At 49.2% G+C, this 18,534-nt stretch overlaps 1 protein-coding gene across 6 annotated transcripts in view; it reads left to right on the top strand.

Moving 5' to 3' along the window:
* The window catches only part of Ttll11 (tubulin tyrosine ligase like 11), a 234,613-nt gene that overhangs the window by 96,455 nt on the left and 119,624 nt on the right, over positions 1 to 18,534 (top strand). For all 6 annotated transcript variants that reach the window (XR_012911832.1, XR_012911833.1, XM_075986022.1 and 3 more), the window contains 2 exons: positions 3,942 to 4,037; positions 4,924 to 5,036. Coding sequence is in view for 4 of the 6 variants with exons in the window: in XM_075986022.1 (XP_075842137.1) it covers positions 3,942 to 4,037; positions 4,924 to 5,036 (209 nt within the window). In the remaining 2 variants the exon portion in view is untranslated. The remainder of the gene's footprint in view (positions 1 to 3,941; positions 4,038 to 4,923; positions 5,037 to 18,534) is intronic.

Raw genomic sequence — 18,534 nt, 5'->3', positions numbered from 1 at the left:
GCTCCAGACCAAAATATCCCATTGCCCACTTAGACTTCCTACTAGAACAGTCAGTGGACACCAAACACTTACCAGGCTCAAAATCAGATTCTTGTCTTCCCTCCTAGGGCCTGCTGTCCTCCACCCTTCCTGTTCCAGCAAACGAGCGGCATTCACATAGACCAGAAACTGCTAGTCTTAAGGTTAGCTAAGCTATCTTTAGCTCTTCCACCCCCTTCTTGCCACATGCAACCCACAAACAGCCCTGCAATAGCCAACAAGAACCTTTACAATTACAAGTCAGATTACAAGCCCTCCCTGGTCCTCCCACCCTCCTTACCATATTCCTGGGTTCTAACCTTGCTGTCACTTTAGCTTGCTTGTGGTCCTCTCTTCTCTAAAATGTGAGGCCTGGAGACAGTAGCAGTGTTGAGTTGCTTTGTTTCTTGTGCCTAGAATATGGGGTCTCCTAGAAGGAGGAACTAGATGAGATTAGGGATTTTTCAAAAAAGAAAAAAAACCGTAAATGTCTCTTTCTGGAAATGTAGCATATTAAAAGTACGTCAGTGTTGATCCAATCTGGCTCCTTCCAAAAGAGCATCATCTTGAGAAGTTGTAGACCAAGAAACTTCCAGACTTTATAATAATTTATTTGCCAGTTCAGACATTCTGGGATTTCAATGGCAAGATCCAACTCTTCCCAGTCCTGGGAATCTGAAAGACCTTGGTATTGGGTATTTTATCATCAGACTTTCTGAGCGGAAAACAATCCAGATGTCCTTGAACTTAAAAAAAAGTATCGTTTGACCTCCCTTAAACACATAATGTGGTCAGAGCTCTGCAGAGCTCATTCCACGGTGTGCTGTGACTGATGGTACATGGTTATAGCATGCATTCAGGAAGTATCACACTAATGAATGGATGAAAGTTCTTTTCCCGTTTACAAATGAGCCACCAAGGACCTTGACTTCAGTCACAAGTTAGAGGCAGAGCTGAAGATTAGCAGCTCCTGTGACTGCACAGCATGGCACTGCCATCTCCTGTCGGTGGACTTAGTTGGAAACTGCAGAGAGCTAAGTGATAGTTGACCTTCTATACGGAGAGCACAGTCCTAGGGTCACTAAGCGATAGTTCACCTTCTATAGGAGAGCACAGTCCTAGGGTCACTAAGTTCACCTTCTATAGGAGAGCACAGTCCTAGGGTCACTAAGCGATAGTTGACCTTCTATAGGAGAGCACAGTCCTAGGGTCACTAAGCGATAGTTCACCTTCTATAGGAGAGCACAGTCCTGGGGTCACTAAGTTCACCTTCTATAGGAGATCACAGTCTTAGGCTCACTAAGCAATAGTTCACCTTCTATAGGAGAGCACAGTCCTAGGCTCACTTTGCATAACCGTTATTGATGGTCCTGCAGGGCTTCTATGTTAGACCCATTTCTCAATGAGGGCATGGGTACAGAGAAGCTAAACACCTTCCCAAAAGCCTGTTAAAGAGCTAATAGGAAAGAGTGAGCTGAGACAGGAGCCCAGGACTTTCTAACTCCAAAGCATTCCTGTGGAAGATTCAATCAATTCAAAACCATGCTCTTCAGATTCTTAAATAGTCGGCCCTGTTGGGTACCAACACATTCATTGGAAGAGGTTTCCATGCCTTTTCTCTAGTTCTCAACTGATGTGGGATGTTTTTCTGTATATGTGTTGCTTTTATTGGTTGATAAAATAAAACTGTTTGGTCAATGGCTTAGCAGAGTAGAAGCCAGGAGCAGGAAATCAGAACAGAGATAGAGAGAATAGTCGAGTCAGGAAGACAACCATGTAGCTGCCGAAGGAGGAGGACAGACGCCGGAAACTTACCGGTAAGCCAGAGCCTCGTGGCGATACACAGATTAATAGAAAAGGGTTAATTTAAGATGTAAGAGTTAGTTAATAAGAAGCCTGAGCCAAACAGTGTTGTAATTAATATAATTTTGTGTGAGTATTCTGGTCTGAGTAGTCGGGAGACAAAGGAGCGATCTCTGTTTACTCTCAACATCCCCTTCACATTCACTAGTCCACTGGGCATGGAACAGAAAAGCCTAACCAGGTTTGAAAAAGTGGAACTCCATACTTCTGAGATGCAGCAGGATGTCCAGGGCTGGCACAGTTGGCCAGCCACTGTCCTCAGCCTTATCTGCAGCACAAGGCTCAGGCCAGGTCCAAAGTCACACTCCTGGTGTCACCAGCCTCCTGAGGGCCTCATCACTCACAGCCACTTGTCATTTATTATTCCACAGATCTCTCATCCAAGCAGCATTTTCTACTGATTTCCATCCCTTCCTGTTCAGGACCTTGGAAAGAAAAATAGTACAAGGGCGATTTTTCCAGCTCCTCATCCTGATTGCCCTTCACTGAGACATAAGTTCATCTTGAATCATTCCCAAAAATGGTCATCCAGACTTTGATTTCATTAATATAGATGAAGCTACAGTTTGATAATTATCATTTAAATAATGCATATTCTCTATGGATGAGCAAATGGTTTCCTCTCATCTTTCCCTCTGGAGTCTGTAGAGGAAGAGGAGTCTATACCATATCTTTTTTTCTTTTTTGCCCTTTTCTACCTTATTTATTTAGTTAGTTAGTTTTTTGAGACTCTGGGGTTGTATCAATTATGTTAGAAATTTTCTAATGTTAACACTTCTAGAGAATCTGAGGTCCATGTAGTTCAAGTCTGAATCTCATTCGGAAGGATCTTTAGGATGCAGAGTCAGCCGGATGAAGGACTGTGTGAGGGGAGGGCAAGATGCACATGTCAGTGTGTCTAACGGAAGACCTTGTAAGAACTTCAGAGCCAGGTGTCACAGTCAAGCACAGGGGTACAGCAGTGAGCCTTGAGTGCAGGGTTGGCCTGTGGCGGTGACCCGTGAGGTCGTGGCACAGGGGTCCACATTCTAGCTTAGTCTCATGCTCTGGCGTCACCCTCTGAAAACTGTTAATGCTCATGTTACACTGGAGGCACATGTGATTAGTCCTATTTGGGCGTGAAAGCTAACACCCCCACTCACTAGGTAGGCAGGACTGAGGACCCATAATCATTTTGGGGGCTCAAATTCTGCTCCCTTCTAAGAGTGTCTTCTTCATAGGATCTAATGGAACTGTGAATCTTTGATGCATTGTATAACTCATACTGTGTGTGCATGTATGTGTGCGCGCGTGTGTGTAGCACGCACAACCATAGGGATCCTAGGAGCAGGAAAATGGGGTGGTGATTGGCACCCCCCAGTGTCATATTTTCCAAATATTTCCCCCTTCTTTCAACTCTCTCTCTCTCTGTGTTCTCTCTCTCTCTCTCTCTCTCTCTCTCTCTCTCTCTCTCTCTCTCTCACACACACACACACACACACACACACACCAAAAGGTTATATCAGATTCACCCAAGGAGGGTAATTGATGTTTCCCAAACACATTTGCCCACATTCTGCTCTGAGAAATTTTAACAGCAGGCACGGCCTAGAGGACGAGCTACTTCTCAGTCCTTACAAAACACTCATGTGTGCTCCAGGCTAAGAGAGGTGGCCTTAGGTTTCCAGAGATGTAGCCAGGAAGTAACCTAACAGAGGAGAGTAGACCGAAAGCCTGGGAGAGGAATTGGTGGACTGCTGGTGATCCTTAACATGATAAAAACGTGTTGAAGAGGCCAGAGGGCATCATTTCATGGCACTTGGGATGACAGAGCTGGTCCTGAGATGCACTGTGGGACTGCATCTGTTACCAAGGTTTCCATAAAAAATTCTACTATCCATTTGGTCTAACAAGTACACCCAGAGGAGCAAGGGCTGTGGAGGAGGAGGCCAGTGTCAAGGCCAAGGTTGGAGCCCGAGTTTGAATTTATTTTCGCTTTAATGACCCTAATACCATACTCAATTCCTGAGAAGAAATTGTGGCCAGAGGGAGTAATTCTGAATTATGTTTGCTCTGCCCAGATTCTAGGCTTTGACATCCTTCTGATGAAAAACCTGAAGCCTATGCTACTTGAAGTGAATGCAAACCCCAGCATGAGAATTGAGCACGAATACGAAGTAAGTGATCGCATCATCCCCTGGACTGTGGACCTGTGAGGCGGCCCCTTAACTGCCCAAGACTTGCCATCCTCAGAATTTCACAACTAAATTCCGTTCAAGTCAAATAATTTTAGTTCTGTCGGGCTCCAAAGAGAGTCTATTAATATAAGACCTCTCTGACCCACAGTAATTTCCCAGCATACCATTCTTCTCATTTTAAAGGTGGGAAACTTAGAAGCGGCTGAGCCTTTCCATCCATTGTGACATGAACTGATTAGTTAGCCTCAGGAGATGAGCGGACTGCAATTCTGTAATGTGAGTTAGCCATGCCGGCATGCGTGGCCACTAAGACAAACAGCACATTTAACAGTGCTCATGCTGCGCCCCCACAAATGCTGCCAGGGAGTCAAAGGAAATTGCCCTAAAATTCCTACTGGGCTTTTTGGGGTATTATCTGGATTCTTTTAATTTTCTTAAGCCCTCCCCACATTCCCAGGTCGTACATAATGAGTGTGTATAATTTTGATAATCCAAAAAGCACGGGGCTAAGACCAGGCATAGTACTGCACATGGATGCCCACGCGTCCACGCAGGGCCGAGCAATCACAAGTTCAAGGCCATCCTCAGCTACACATCAAGTTGGCAGCCAGCCTGGGCTAACAAAATAAAACCTTAACCAATAACAATAAAATCACAGTGCTGTTAATTTTTTGGTGGGTTTTGTGGATTTATAAAAGGTGATTTCATATTTAAGCTAAGATTAAGGAGTGTTAAAACCCCTTTCTGTGGATTTGCCAAGGCCAGATGCATGATTGCACAATCATTGAGCTAGATGGGGTACGCAGGGATAAGCATCAGAAGTGGGTCACAGTTCAGCTCTGAGTTGGAATCCTTACCTTCCAAGCTCTCTCCAGGGGTGTTTGAAAATATCCCCAGCCTGGTGGATGAAGAGGTGAAGGTGGCCGTGATCAGAGACACGCTGCGCCTCATGAATCCTCTGAAGAAGAAGGAGATGCAGTAAGTCTTATGTCGCTCATTTCTGCTGATTCTTTCATTTCTCTATGTGTCCTAAGCAGGCGAAGGAACTTCTTGAAATCTAAGTGAATAAATCACTTTTTTATGTCACAAATAGTCCCAGGCAACCAGCAGCTCAAAATCAGGAGTGGTCGGGAACACCGCTCAGTGGTGGAGAATGTGTGAGACCCACGTACAATTCCCAGCACTACAACCAATCAGCCAACCAAACAATCGATACACAAATAGAACCAGGAATTACGTCACAGTTGTGATTCAGTGCTAAATCCCCATGGTTATCCACATCTGGAGGTGCCCACCAAGATCCCCCTTCCCTCGGCTGCCCATGGGGACATGAAGGAAAGGATGTATGTCCCTGCCTCAGCCTTCTGCAGTCATCCTAGGTATGAAGAACTTTTCACTCGGCCATTTGTTCTGTTTGTCCCCCACCACACAGGCATTCCAGGTACATACTGACTGATTAGCATCTGCCTAGCTTTTAGGCACAACCCGAAGGCAGGCATTTCAGGAACTTCTCATACCCGTGATGTCTCAGATGGCCCCAAAGCTCCCAGACATGTCAGCATTTGCCAGCTGTGAGACAAGAGGAATGCTCACTTCCCCGGCCCAGTTCCTGTTTGTGTTCCTACACAGCAGTGCTTCTCACCCTTGAGTGCACTTAGAGAATGCCAGCGCAAGGGCCTCACCTTCATCGGTTCTGCACAGTGTTGTGACCGTGGCTTGGAGATTTGTCCACAGATGTCTGTAGGTTCTCTAGATGCTGCATCTTGGCAGCTGTGGTTGAGCAACTGCACCTTGTAAGAAATGTCAGGCAGGCTGGCTGGTCCCTGCTTCCTGATCTCTTCTGAGAGCAACTCACCATTCTGGCAGCAGCCCAGGAACCTTCACCTGTGGGTTTGCATAGGACAGTTGTGCAGGTGTGGCCACCATGGACTTCTGCTCTAGAGGTGATGTCCCTGGGTCACAAAGTCCTCTGAGCACCTCGGGCCCGACAGCAGGCAGATGATACGGCCACTGACTAAATGTGTTCAGCTGCTCTCACCCCTTACCCCTCAGAACAAACACTGTTTGAGCTGTAATTTAGTTAGATTAAGTGTAATAAAGCCCACTCCTTAAAGATCTCTTCTGTAATGGTTATTGATTCCAGCGATCAAGATGAGATCCCAAGAGAGTTTGTGCTCGATGCAGAGAGAAGTGGGTGGCTTTCTGTGGCATAGGGGTGCAGATTATTTTAGGATGACCTTAACACATTGCTATTCTGACTTCACTGGAACAAGAAGTTAAAATAGTGTGGCCTGAGCATACTTTTAAAATTTAAGTTTTTCTTTTGAAAATTTCCTAAGTGAGTACTATATTACATCGTTTTCATCCCTTCCTCACCTGCTCCAGCTCATCATCTTTCCTTCCTATTACTCCATCTCAATATCAGTAACTATGTACAGATAAAAATCTACCAAGTGTGTTAGTGTTGCTGTTATACATGTGTGTTTAGGACTGGGGCTGGAGCGCCTACCAGAGGCCTTCTCTATGGCCACGCGGTCCTGAATGTACCTGCCTCCTCAGAGCTCAGACCCTAGGCAGAGTGAGGGCTGGCTAGTGCTCACAGGGAGGCTGAGCATTCTGAGATCTCTGACCTCTGCCACGCAACCCAGAAGACTCAGAGGTCCCGCCCTTCACACTAAAAGCCCGAAGACAGAGCTTGCTTTTACCTGTCCTTGTTTCGCGTTACCTATGCAATCCATATGAGCTGAAGGTCCCAGTGGAGCCCAGGACCATTGACTGGCAGGGATGAGAGGGGCATCTTATAACTTATCAAGTCATAAGTAGCCGCATCGCATTTTTAATATAGAAAGCATTGCTGCTGTATCTAGGAGCAGAATTTCAGGACTCTGGCTTCCTTTCTATTCCAGAAGCCCTTTCATTTTCCACTTTCTCACCAGCGGCGAGAGGAGGTGTGTAGAAAGCTAAATGCCATTTCCTGGTTTTTCCCTTACTTTCATTTTATATTACTTTGTTTTTAGCCAGCAATGGTCACCCATGAGAGCATGTTGGGATCTGCCAGGTGCAGTACTATACACGCAGTTACTGTTGGGCTCACTTCACCAGGTTCCAGGCGGAATTAATTCTCAGTAGTCCCTATGGCTTGAGATAACTGGACAAAGCCCAGGGCGGGTAGCCCAGGAAAATATGCAGGACTGTGGAGCCAAAAACTGTGGCTGCCGTTCTGAGACCACGCCACTCCCGCTGTAGCATCCCAGGCCCGAACTTGTCCGGAAAAAGCAAAGTTTTCATTTATTTTTGCTCTTGTCTGTTTGTAATTTGAGTTGGAGCGCACTATGAAGTCCAGGCAGGCCTTGAACTCTCAATCCTCCTGTCTCTCTCTGACTTTCTAGAGGCAGAGGAATTAGAGGTGTGTGTCTCCGTGCCCAGTTCTAGAGCTCGTGGCTGGGCCTTGTTAGCTCATGGCTGGGTGTTTGTCATCAAAACAGCCGAAGTGAGATTCCCTTGACCTATGCAATCTTAATTAACAAGCAGATGACCAAGCCCCTCAGCCCAAAGACTTCTCTGAAGAGGTGCAGAAGAATCATTAGAAAGGCTCCAACATGTGCCGGTGCACCCTGCACCTCCATACACCCCGAAAATCATGCACTCCGCACCTCCGTACACCCGGCACCTCCATGTACCTCCGCACCTCCGTGTACCCCACACCCCGTGCACCCCGCACCTCCGTACACCCGGCACCTCCGTGTACCCCGCACCTCCGTGTACCTCCGCACCTCCGTGTACCCCACACCCCGTGCCCCCCGCACCTCCATGTACCTCCGCACCTCCGTGTACCCCACACCCCGTGCCCCCCGCACCTCCGTACACCCCGCACCTCCGTACACCCGGCACCTCCGTGTACCCTGCACCTCCGCACCTCCATGTACCCCACACCCCGTGCACCCCGCACCTCCGTACACCCGGCACCTCCGTGTACCCCACACCCCGTGCACCCCGCACCTCCGTACACCCGGCACCTCCGTGTACCTCCGCACCTCCGTATACCCCACATCCCGTGCCCCCCGCACCTCCGTACACCCGGCACCTCCGTGTACCTCCGCACCTCCGTGTACCCCACACCCCGTGCACCCCGCACCTCCGTACACCCGGCACCTCCGTGTACCCTGCACCTCCGCACATCCTGGAACCTGTAGCCCGCGGACCTGTCTTGGTGAGGCTGACAGCAGTCACAGGTGTTCTGTGGCAGAGGAGCCTGACCCTGCTGACCTCCTTCCAGAGCCAACAGCACTTTGTTTGCTGGGCACGATGATTTATGCCTATAATCCCAACACGCGGAGGCTGATGGGGTTGCCATAAATTTAAGGAAAACCTGTGCTACCAAGTGAATTCCGGCCACGCCTGGGCTACAGAATGAGACACTATCTCAAAAACAAACAAACGAAGTGCTTTCTTTTGAGCCTAACAAATGGCATTCAGTCTTTCCTCTGAGGTGAGCTACTCCTAAGTGCTTCAGAGAGTTGCTTGGCTGTCTTTTCTACATAGCAGAAAATAACATGTAAATAAAAGAAAGATGAGCACGTTCAAGTGAAACAATTTAGTGGGCATGTTTTTGTTGGTTTGGTCTTGGTTTTGGAGGCAGAGTCTCCCTGTGTAGTCTGGCCTCCTGGGTGCTGGAGTCGTAGGTGTCTGCCACTACACTGTTGATAGCAGGGGCTCTCTATGCTCATTTACAGAGTGACCATTAGCTGTTACTTCCCTTTCTTGAGGAATTGTGAGTTTAAAACTAATGTGTCCTAAATTAGAGGCGGTGAGATTACGGTGGGCTGTCGCTGGTGCTGGAGAGGGCTGCCGTGGAGGAGAGATGTTTCCAGGCGCAGGGTGTCACTGGGACATGTGTGTTTGAGACGCTAGGGGAAACAGCCTTTAGAGTGAAGAAGGGAGATGGCTATCACAAGAGAACTAAGTTAACGAAAATCTTCATTACTGGCTACGATTTGCATCCTGGGGCTCGGAGGAGTAACCCTCAGCACGTGGGAATGCAGATGCTGACCCTCATCTCTAGAGTAAAATTAACAGACTATAAATTTAAAGCATATATACTTCAGGGGACTGGGGTGTAGCTCAATGATAGAACAGTTGCCTAGCATATATGAGGCCTTAGATGTGATCTTTAGCACCCCCTCCCCAAAAGAATACAATCCACTAAATATCACAGTGTTGTAGGGACATCATTCCACTTAGCTCCAAAAATTTTTGGCTTTCCGTGAGAAACCCATCCCTGTATGCACTGCTGCCTCTCTACATCTCCAGGCCTCCAGCCTGCCCCCCACGGAAGCCGCCTAACTGCCATGGATTTCCGGTCCTTGGTAGTGTTGCTTGTTTTGTTTTTTAGCAGAATTACACAATGTGCGGTCTTTTGTGACTGATTTCTTTCATTTTTATGATGTCCCTGAGGTTCAGCCGTGTTATAGCATGTTAGACCTTTATAACTGAGTTACCCTATTTACATAGCTAGCTCTACTGCAGTTCAGGGCCTGTTTGTCGGGTGATGGACAGCTGGGCTTTGAGGCTGAGCTCTGATTTGGATCTTCTGTATTAGATTCCACCCACAGGGAAAGGGGTTTTCTGCCTCAAGAACCCCTGTTGTAATCTGACCCCTCACTTTATTGGTAGGGCACAGAGGTCACCACTCCAGATTCAAGACCCCCCCGCCTCCACCTCGAAACTAAGTTGGAAAAGGTGTGTGTCTCGTCTGTCCCAAGTCACAAGTCTCATTAGTGGCAGAGTAAAAATGATCAGAGTCTCCTCACTTTGAGACGGTTTCTGCCATGCATTGAAAGCCCAGCTTCCAAAAGGAAGGGGAAAATAAGGAAAACTAATAGAGACCCCTCTTAAGGTAACCTTGTATCAGACAGCATTCCCAGCTGTTTGCAGACAAGGCCCTAGATTGCAGGAGGCCCATCTAACCCCGTCTGACTGGTCGCTCTTCTTTCCCACATGCTGATCTTTCCAGTAGCTGGACTCCTCTTGGGGTCCCCAGGATTTATAAAGTGTGGCAGGGAGGTAGGCATGGAGAAATCTGGGGGGATTGTATGGAGACCACGATGTCTCCGAGGGCCTAGGAGCCGCGTTATAGACTTCTTGCTTCTGATTCAACTGCAGCTGTTTGGAGCGTGACTTATGGAAGCCCAGAAGGCCCTTTCCCCCATTAACACTTCAGTCTACTCCCATTTTACTTACTTACCGTTTGTCACCATAATAACCCTATTTGTTGTAAAGAACAAGGCGAACCTGCCCGGACAGCGTCAGTGCCGATAGGAGATGCCCACTCAAGGTTTGACTTACCTGACAAGCATCCGTCCTGAATCCTTTGCCGTTAGAACCAGCAGGAGAAGTTCCAAAGCAGTGCATTCTACACGGAACCTAGAACAAAGGCGAGGCGTTCTGAGAGAGGGGAGAGTATGGCCAAGGAACGTGGCTTTGTCCTGTCCTGGGGAAGAGGAGAGGAAGCTCACCAACTCAGATTCCTTCCCTTGAATTGGCAGTACACCATGCTTAAACCACCTCAATAACAGGGAAGAAATATTCATTTTTAAAAAGATGTATTATTTTTATTTTATGTATATGGGTGCTTTTCCTTTTTCTGTCTGTGATGCAGTATCCATGGAGGCCAGAAGAGGGCGTCAGATTCCCCCAGGAACTGCAGTTAGAGATGATTGTTAACCATCATGTGGGTCCTGGGACTTAAACCCCAGTTGTCTGGAAGAGTAGCCAGTGCTCTTAACTGCTCAGCTACCTCTCCAGAACTACGTGTTCTAAGCATGCCACCCTTCTGGCTGGCGACCATGCTTCCGGGTACAGCCTCTTCCAGGGAAATAATCTCACTGTCCTACTGATGGGGCCATCTGTGTGTACAGATGATCTTTGGTTGAAATTTTGAATGTCAGCTGATGCCAAAACCCAAGGACCAGCACACACAGATCCCAACGACCTGGTCTCATGTACATAAAAGAAGCCTGGGTCAAAATATGGTGGCTCTTAGTGGGGTCATTTGCATCTCATTTGCATTCGGGGTTGATTAGAGAACCAAGAATACCTTTATCTTAAGTGTTTGTTGAGAATTTATCGTGTGAGCCAATGAGCTCAGAGCCCGGAGGGTAAGGGAGACCCACACTTCACCATCTGTGAGATGGAGGAGGCCGAGTCAAGGGATCATTTCCGGCAGGATGAATTGTTAAAGCCCATGGGAAGGCAGCACTGTGGTTGAGGTGTGAAGGGTGAGCAGGACTCCCTGGTGGAGGAAGCCACGGTAGGAGGTCTGCAGGGGACCCTAGGAGTTTGAGTAGCTAGAAAGCCACGTGCACAGAGTACATTGGCGAGAGGGAAGAAAGCGCTGTGGAAGCCCCGAGACCAGAGGTAGGCAACCTGGAATGACAAACTAAAGAAACCCCAGCTTGTTTTCAGTGTGGAGTGTGTGAGGTCTTGCAAGAGCCCAGAAGTGACACAGGACCTTGTATGTATGTGTGTGTGTGTGTGTGTGTGTGGTTCCTGGAAAAATGGCCACAAATTTTATTACCCAAGGCCAAAGTGTGCTGTTCTTGTTGAAGGCTCCACACAACCTGCTGAAGGTTGGGGTGTCGTGGTTTGCATCTGCGGCGGCTGTCTGGACCCTAACGGTCGCAGGCATGGGTGGGTTGTCAGTAAACTAGACACTTGTGCATGATCCCCGCTGGAAAACAGACAGGAGGAGGCTAATGCGCGTATTCCTACGTGTAATGTGCCGCACCACCCAGGAGAGACCTCTTCCGTGTACAGTGAGCTGAGAGGGGCCGTTTCTGAGGCTGATGGGAAACACACATTTCCTAAAGAGCGTCATTTCAGAGGGACGACTGACTCTCTCCACCGCGGATAATGCAGGTGCCCTGCCGCCCTGCATGGGGCCGATGGGGCCAGTCGGTCACCATGGTGGCTATGCGGCAGCTCTGACCTGTGTGTGAGCCCCCCAGAATCATTTCAAGATGGCCGGGTTATCAGACTTCCTCCAGCACTGCCCTAGTGAGCCTAAATCAGGGGTTGTGGGCTGAGCGGCTAAAGGGCTTGCCATGCAAACGGGAGGACACAGGGCTCAGACTCCAGGGCCCCCACAAAAAGCCAGGTGGGTAAGGTAGAACCCACCTGGGGACCCAGCATTTGGGAAGAGGGATCTCTGGGAGACAACTGGCTGCTTTGGGTTCAGGGAAAGAGACCCTGTCTCGGTGAATGAAGTGTAGAGCCACCGCCACAGTGTGAGCTACAGAGGGACTTGTCCCTCAATTTATGTGGGCTAAGCAACAAACAGGTGATTGAGCAGAAAGAGCCGCCAGCCAGGGTGCCACTTCATCTTCAGTACTGTCCCCAAAGCTGATGTGCAGAGAGGAACGAGGTTCATGGTAGGCAGGCTTTTCATCAGTAGCTGGACAGGGGTTTGTCTCTCTCTATCCATATAATCACCTGCCATCTGCAAGAAGAGAGCCACTGAGTTTGGAGAGAGACCCTCTAATGGCTTTTGTGCACAGATTGGGGGCACAGGGCTCTGCTGTCAGATGCTGGGGGAAATCCTGACGCTGCCGTTTATAGCCATAAATGGTCCTGTCTCCTCGTGCTCTGTGCTGTGCTTTCTTCATCCATAAAAGGGAGTTTTCAGTTGGGTGGGTTTTTTTTTCTTTTTAATCTGCAAAGTAATGAAAAGTTCTTGCTTTGGAGGGAGGGAGAGTCTTGCTTATTCCTACAAGAGTCCCTCTCATGGAAAATGTCCAATCTGAACAGTTTTAAATAAGTAAAGCGTGTGTGTGTGTGTGTGTGTGTGTGTGTGTGTGTGTGTGTGTGTGTGAGGGGGAAGGGTGCGAGAAGAGGTAGGAAAGTCAGTAGGAAGAGAGATGCAGTAGTGACAGGTTAATCTTTGGCTGTGGGGAGGGATTTGATTTCCCTCTAATTACCTGCTAGATTAAAAGAAATGAAAGATGAGGATGAAAGTCGGCTTCAGCAATCGCCCTGAGCCCCGGGTACCACACCAGGTCGGGAATATTCTCAGCTGCTCTCGTTCCTCGTCTTTTTGCGCAATTTCCATTTTTTCCTTCACGTTCGGCAACTCTCTAGGCAGAGGCTAATTGCGGGGCGTGGGAGAGGGTAGGATCTGCACTCCAGGCTCCTCCACCCCTGCACCCTTGCAAGTCAGGGCTGCCTGCGAGAAAAGCACTACTTCTGCATCCCCACCCCCAGCTGCAGAACCAGCTCTTCCTGGCTGGTGGATGACACCCTTAACATGGAAGGGATCCCTTCTTCCCCCAGACTGGGCTGTGCCTCTGCAGCCTGGAAGCTGCTACACTGTCAATGAATGCAAGAGGGGGAAGCACGTCTGCACGGAAACCTACGCCAGAGGGTGGGTGGGGTGCGTGTGAACCCTGGTGAGGTACAGAGTGCGGCAGGAACACCAACAAGGGGAGGAGCTGGGCAGGATGGAGGTGGTGTAAGCCTCTGCCTCTCAGGAGTCCCAGTGCAGTACTAATGAAGCTTCTTGGCAACCAGAAAATGGGGACTGTGGTATGCATAGCCATGACTCATGAAAATGTAAACTAGGAAAAAAAACCCTATGTCCTCCCACCCCATCCCCCGTTTTACTCCGAACTCTCGTTTCTGCCCTTCTTACAATGCCACAATGTCCACAGGCCTGTCCTGCTTGCTGGCTCAGTCCCTAGACACAGAGTCGTCCTGTCTTTGAGGTGCCTATGATGGTTAATATTGATTATTGATTTTACAAAGATCCAGGCCACCTAGGAGGCAAGCCTCTGGGATGTCTAGACTAGGTTAACTGAGGTGGGAAAACCCATCCTGAATGCAGGCTTGGATCCTGGGATGAATGGAAAAGGAAAACAACATCAGCACCCATCTCTCTGCTTCCTGACTGAGTGACTGAGGGCACAAAGTCTCACAAACCCGCTGCCATGACCAACTGCAGCCTCATATTTTGAGCCACAATAAACCCTTCCCACCTTAAACTGACTTTATCGAGTATTTTATTCCAGCGATGGGAAAGTAGTTGCCTTTGTATCATGCGTGTGGCTGTCACTCCCTGGTGCTCTCAGTCACACAGCCGCCTTGGTAGACTGAAGAAGCACCTAGCTCCATTATGTCTCACACCCATGTCTGCCAGGGGTGGAGTGATGGAGGAACCCAACTCTAGTGCAGCAGGTGGAGGGTTTCTTCTGACACCTGCCTCTGTGGCTTCCCCAACCCCCCTGCAGCTTGCTCATTTCCGTCATCACTGTCATCACCGCACAGCTGCGTGGTGCTCTGCTGCCTTACAGTCACCCAGACCAGTCACTATCGAGTGCACTCCCGACTGTGTGCTGTGGGCATCCCGTGTCCTCTCCCAATCCTGTAGGCCGTCCTCAGTTCTGAGGTAGGAGGAATAAGCCAATCGCCTGTCTGCTAAATGGACTGGGGTGGAGTTTCTGCACCAAAGGATCCCTGTGAAGTGCTACGGGGGACAGAGACTAGACTCGGTCCTCAGAGGCCTGATTAAGTGGAGGATCTGGAATCCTCTGCTAGGAGGGGACAGGGAGTCACTAAGGATGGTTCAGCTCAGAGGAATGAGAGCCAAGAGCAGCCGCTGCTGTAGCTTCAAAGCTTGTATCTGGAGATGGAATAATGTCTCTGCAGGTGCCGATGGCAGAACAAGGCAGTGAGGCGAAGTTTGCAGAGAAAGTTAAGCTTGGTGAAGGAAAGGGAAGACCAAAAACTTCCTTTGTCTGCAGTGTTAAGAATTGGCTCAAAGGGGTCCCGAGTTCCATGCTCAATATCCACAATAACTGTGTGGGATGAAGGAAAGCCAGTCTAGGATGCATACACATGGGCTTGGATCTCCAGCTTGGGACTGAGAATGGGCCTGCCTTCCGACTCTATACTGTGGGGACGATGGCGGAATGGTGCATGCGTTGCTGGTTGGTTGGAGCTTTAGGTCAATGTTTGAGGCAAACGACAGAGGCTGAAGGGATGAGCCTTAGCTCTCAGCTTCTGAGGGGTCACAGTCGCTGGCTCCATTGTTTTCAGGACCTGTGATCATTCCGATCCTCATGGTTAGAGTGTGTGAGAGCCAAGGCACTTACCTCACGACAGCAAAGAGAAGGCCACTAAATAACCCTGTAGGCATGCCCACCGTGCACCTTCCTCTTTCCACAGTTCCCTCTGCTTCCCAAGATCCACCAATAGATGAACCCACTGATGAGATCAGAACCATCGTGGTCTGGGTGACTGGGCCTGCTTCTCAACATTAATACACAGGGGGATAAGCCTCCAGCTCATAAGCTTCCGTGGGTGGACATTTTAGCTCCAAGTCATAATGGCTGTGAGGAGGAAGTAAGAGATCACATCTCCGCAAGTGTCTATTGGTTTCTTTCTAGGGGCGTGGCTTATGCTCCCTGCGTGCTCACCAGTTTGCTTGCAGGCCCACCCTAGTACCCGTGATGCACTAGAAGGAGTACAGTTGAGATCCCAGCCTCCTGCCACCCTCTCTGGTCTCTTCCCACTCCTGACTCCACCACTTGATGATGCGGGGTGGACACTCTGGTACGCGTGTGTGTGAGCATACACAGAGAGAGAGAGAGAGAGGGAGAGAGAGAGAGAGAGAGAGCGCTCCAGCCACAGCGGTCTCCACCCCATCTGGTTCGGATGCTCTTTGACCATCTCTGCAGTCTAAAGGGAGGGCACCAGACCCACCTGCTTAGGAAGGCAGACGCTAATGCTATAAGTGTGCTACTCTAGGTTCTAGGTGTCAGAAATGGAAGCCGAGAGGGTACGGGTTTTCTGTTGATGTGTCTCTTGGTCTCAACAATCCCTTCTTCAACTCTTAAGTTTGGAGCCCAGTGCAGGCATCCGTGAAGAGAGTCTGAGGGTAAAGTTTCTTTGGGATCTGTGTGTGGGTGGCATTTAGCACTCAGACATGTTCAGTCATGTGCCGTTGTGAGGCCTGGGTGGCATTCTGAGGGCAAGGATGGCAAGCCAGGGAGCAAGGAGAGAAGACAGGCTGCTGGATAGGGTGGACTGTCAGGCCAGGCCAGGAGCTAAACTGTGCTGTCTGTAGAGACACACTGAACTCGTTTCTTCTGGCTCAGGCCTTGGGAATCTATGACCCTGGATGGTAACACAGGACCTCCTGAAGATGGACTGTCACCAATGTGAGGCAATGCTGAGAACACACACCTTCCCCTGAATAGGGATAAGAGAGTGTGGTCAGGTTCAGCCCTCAGCCATTTCATCTAGAGTTGAGGACCAAACCATAACCCCTTTAGAATAGCCAGCTAGGCCACCATAATGGCAAGAAAGACACGGCCAGGCCATGTCAGCCAGACTGCCCTCATCCACGGGTACTTTGCTTTACAATCTGCATAAATCAGCAAAGGTTTCTGAATTGACAGGGCCCAATGCAAAACCATAAAGCTGTTAGCTGGGCAGGGACTCAGGCAGTGGCACTGAGGTCGCTCAGACTGAGGTGGTCTTCCCAAACTGGAGAGGCAGGGACTGTGAAAGCCCATCCCACGGAGCCTGCCTGGGGTTGCTGACACTGTGTGCTTCTGTCCTGCTTCCTAGTGCTGTCCTTGCCCTGACAGGGGCAACACGTAGCTGTTGGCTTATGTTTCAGGTCTGTGTGTCATTGTCGTCATGGGTCCCCCATACCGGGAAGCAACCCTTCAGCCCCTCCTCTGGGTTTGAGCACTGTGAAGATCAGTATGACTCATTCTTACACAGAGGTGGGCAGTGCCCCTGGGGAAGGACACCCAAGAGTCACAGTTTCCCGATAACTCCAACAACAAGGACACGCTAGTTTGAGTTCATAATGCTTGCCACCAGAGCACCGTAGAAAACAATGCAGGGCCACGCCGTAAATTCACACTTTGGTTCATCCGCTTCCTTTCCTCTGCCTTTCTGTGTGGGTTTCTTAAGACAATCGAGTGTGAATGGCTGTCAAACCTAAGCTATGAGGCGCCACCGCATCCACTGAAAGCAGTTCTGACGAGGGAGAAGTCGCAGATCCAAGCCCCATCCCTTTTCACTCTCTCACAGCTGGTTTGCAGGCAAAGTCCTAGATGCAGTCTTAATTTTGACTCAGCCTTTCTCTCCAGCAGAATAAGTGGCGGGGATTTTTTTCTCTAGGCAACAGCAGTGCTATGCCTCATTTGTTTTGTTTTTGCACTGTGGCATGGCAGCATGCGAGGCTGCTGACTTGAGCATCAGTCCTTCCTGGAATTGTCCTTCTTGACGGACCTGCGGATTTCAGCCATAATTATTGAATGCAGAGGTGTTCCTTTGCTTCCCGAATGTTTTGAGGCGGAACAGCAGACAAATTCTGTCTTGCTCCCAGATTTCCTGGCACTCCGAACCACTTGGGTTTCAGCCCTGTCTGATGGCCCCGCCTTGTGAGCTCTGCTTTCCCTTAGGGAGAGTAGCAGAGCCCCTTGGCTCCGTGCCATGGAGAAGGTCAAGGCTGTGGAGAACGGGCCATTGCTCTCCCCTTTAGCTTGCCCATGGCCTCCAAATGTCCTTGATGAAAGCAGAATTTGAAGGAATACTTTTACAGACAGGGATATCGTCTTCTGTGGTGCAGGATGCAGGATTCGGAATCTTCTGTGCCTGCATTTGAGGACAGCTTTCCCCTTGCTCTCTGTGAAATCTGGGGCAGCTGACTTCCCTGCGTCTCAGTTTCTCCATGAGTGAAATATGTGTACTGGTAAAAGCTGTGTAGCAGAAATACTGTGGGTAAAATGAAATCACCGAGCCTAAGCCACCGCACACGTACTGCCTGGGTGTGGGAAGCATTGTGAGTGGAAATTGTTCTATAATTGGCCCTATTGTTCTGAGCATCCACTGTCACAGTGCTGAGCACACAGGGCTAATGTCACAATCATTACTACAGTTCTCACAAGTGGACACACACTGAAATACAGTTGTCCTTCCCAGCATCTCCCACAGTACCCAAATCTGTGCTCAAGTCCCTTATACAGAATAGCAGTGTCTTCATGTAACTCCTCCCCATCCCATGTACTTTAGATTCTCTGTGGATTCCTAATACAATGTCAATGCTGTCTAAGCCACTGCTACTGTATTGTTAGGAAATGACCATTTGAAATAGGCTATACACGGTCAATAAATGCAGTTTCTTTCCTGACTATTTCCCATCCCTGATTGAACCCTCGGGCAGAGACCCCACAGGGGCAGAGGGCCACTGCATGCAGCTTTTCACTCTGTACATCATGTGTTTTGTTTTTTCGAAGACAGAGATTTCTGTAAACAAACAGGCAGTTTAATGGAGCTCAGCAAGACAAGAAAGCCAGCATTGCCCGTGTAGCCAGTTTAGCTACAGGGATCCCTGATCCCGTCTGTGCCTCACACTGAAAAGGATTCCTCTCATGTCCATGAAGTTTTTGTCATGCCGCATGGGTGG

Source organism: Microtus pennsylvanicus, chromosome 9 (assembly GCF_037038515.1).
Source record: "Microtus pennsylvanicus isolate mMicPen1 chromosome 9, mMicPen1.hap1, whole genome shotgun sequence".
Classification (NCBI taxonomy): Eukaryota; Metazoa; Chordata; class Mammalia; order Rodentia; family Cricetidae; genus Microtus; species Microtus pennsylvanicus.
Note: the sequence above shows the minus strand (reverse complement) of the source record. Positions and strands in the feature narration are given on the sequence as shown.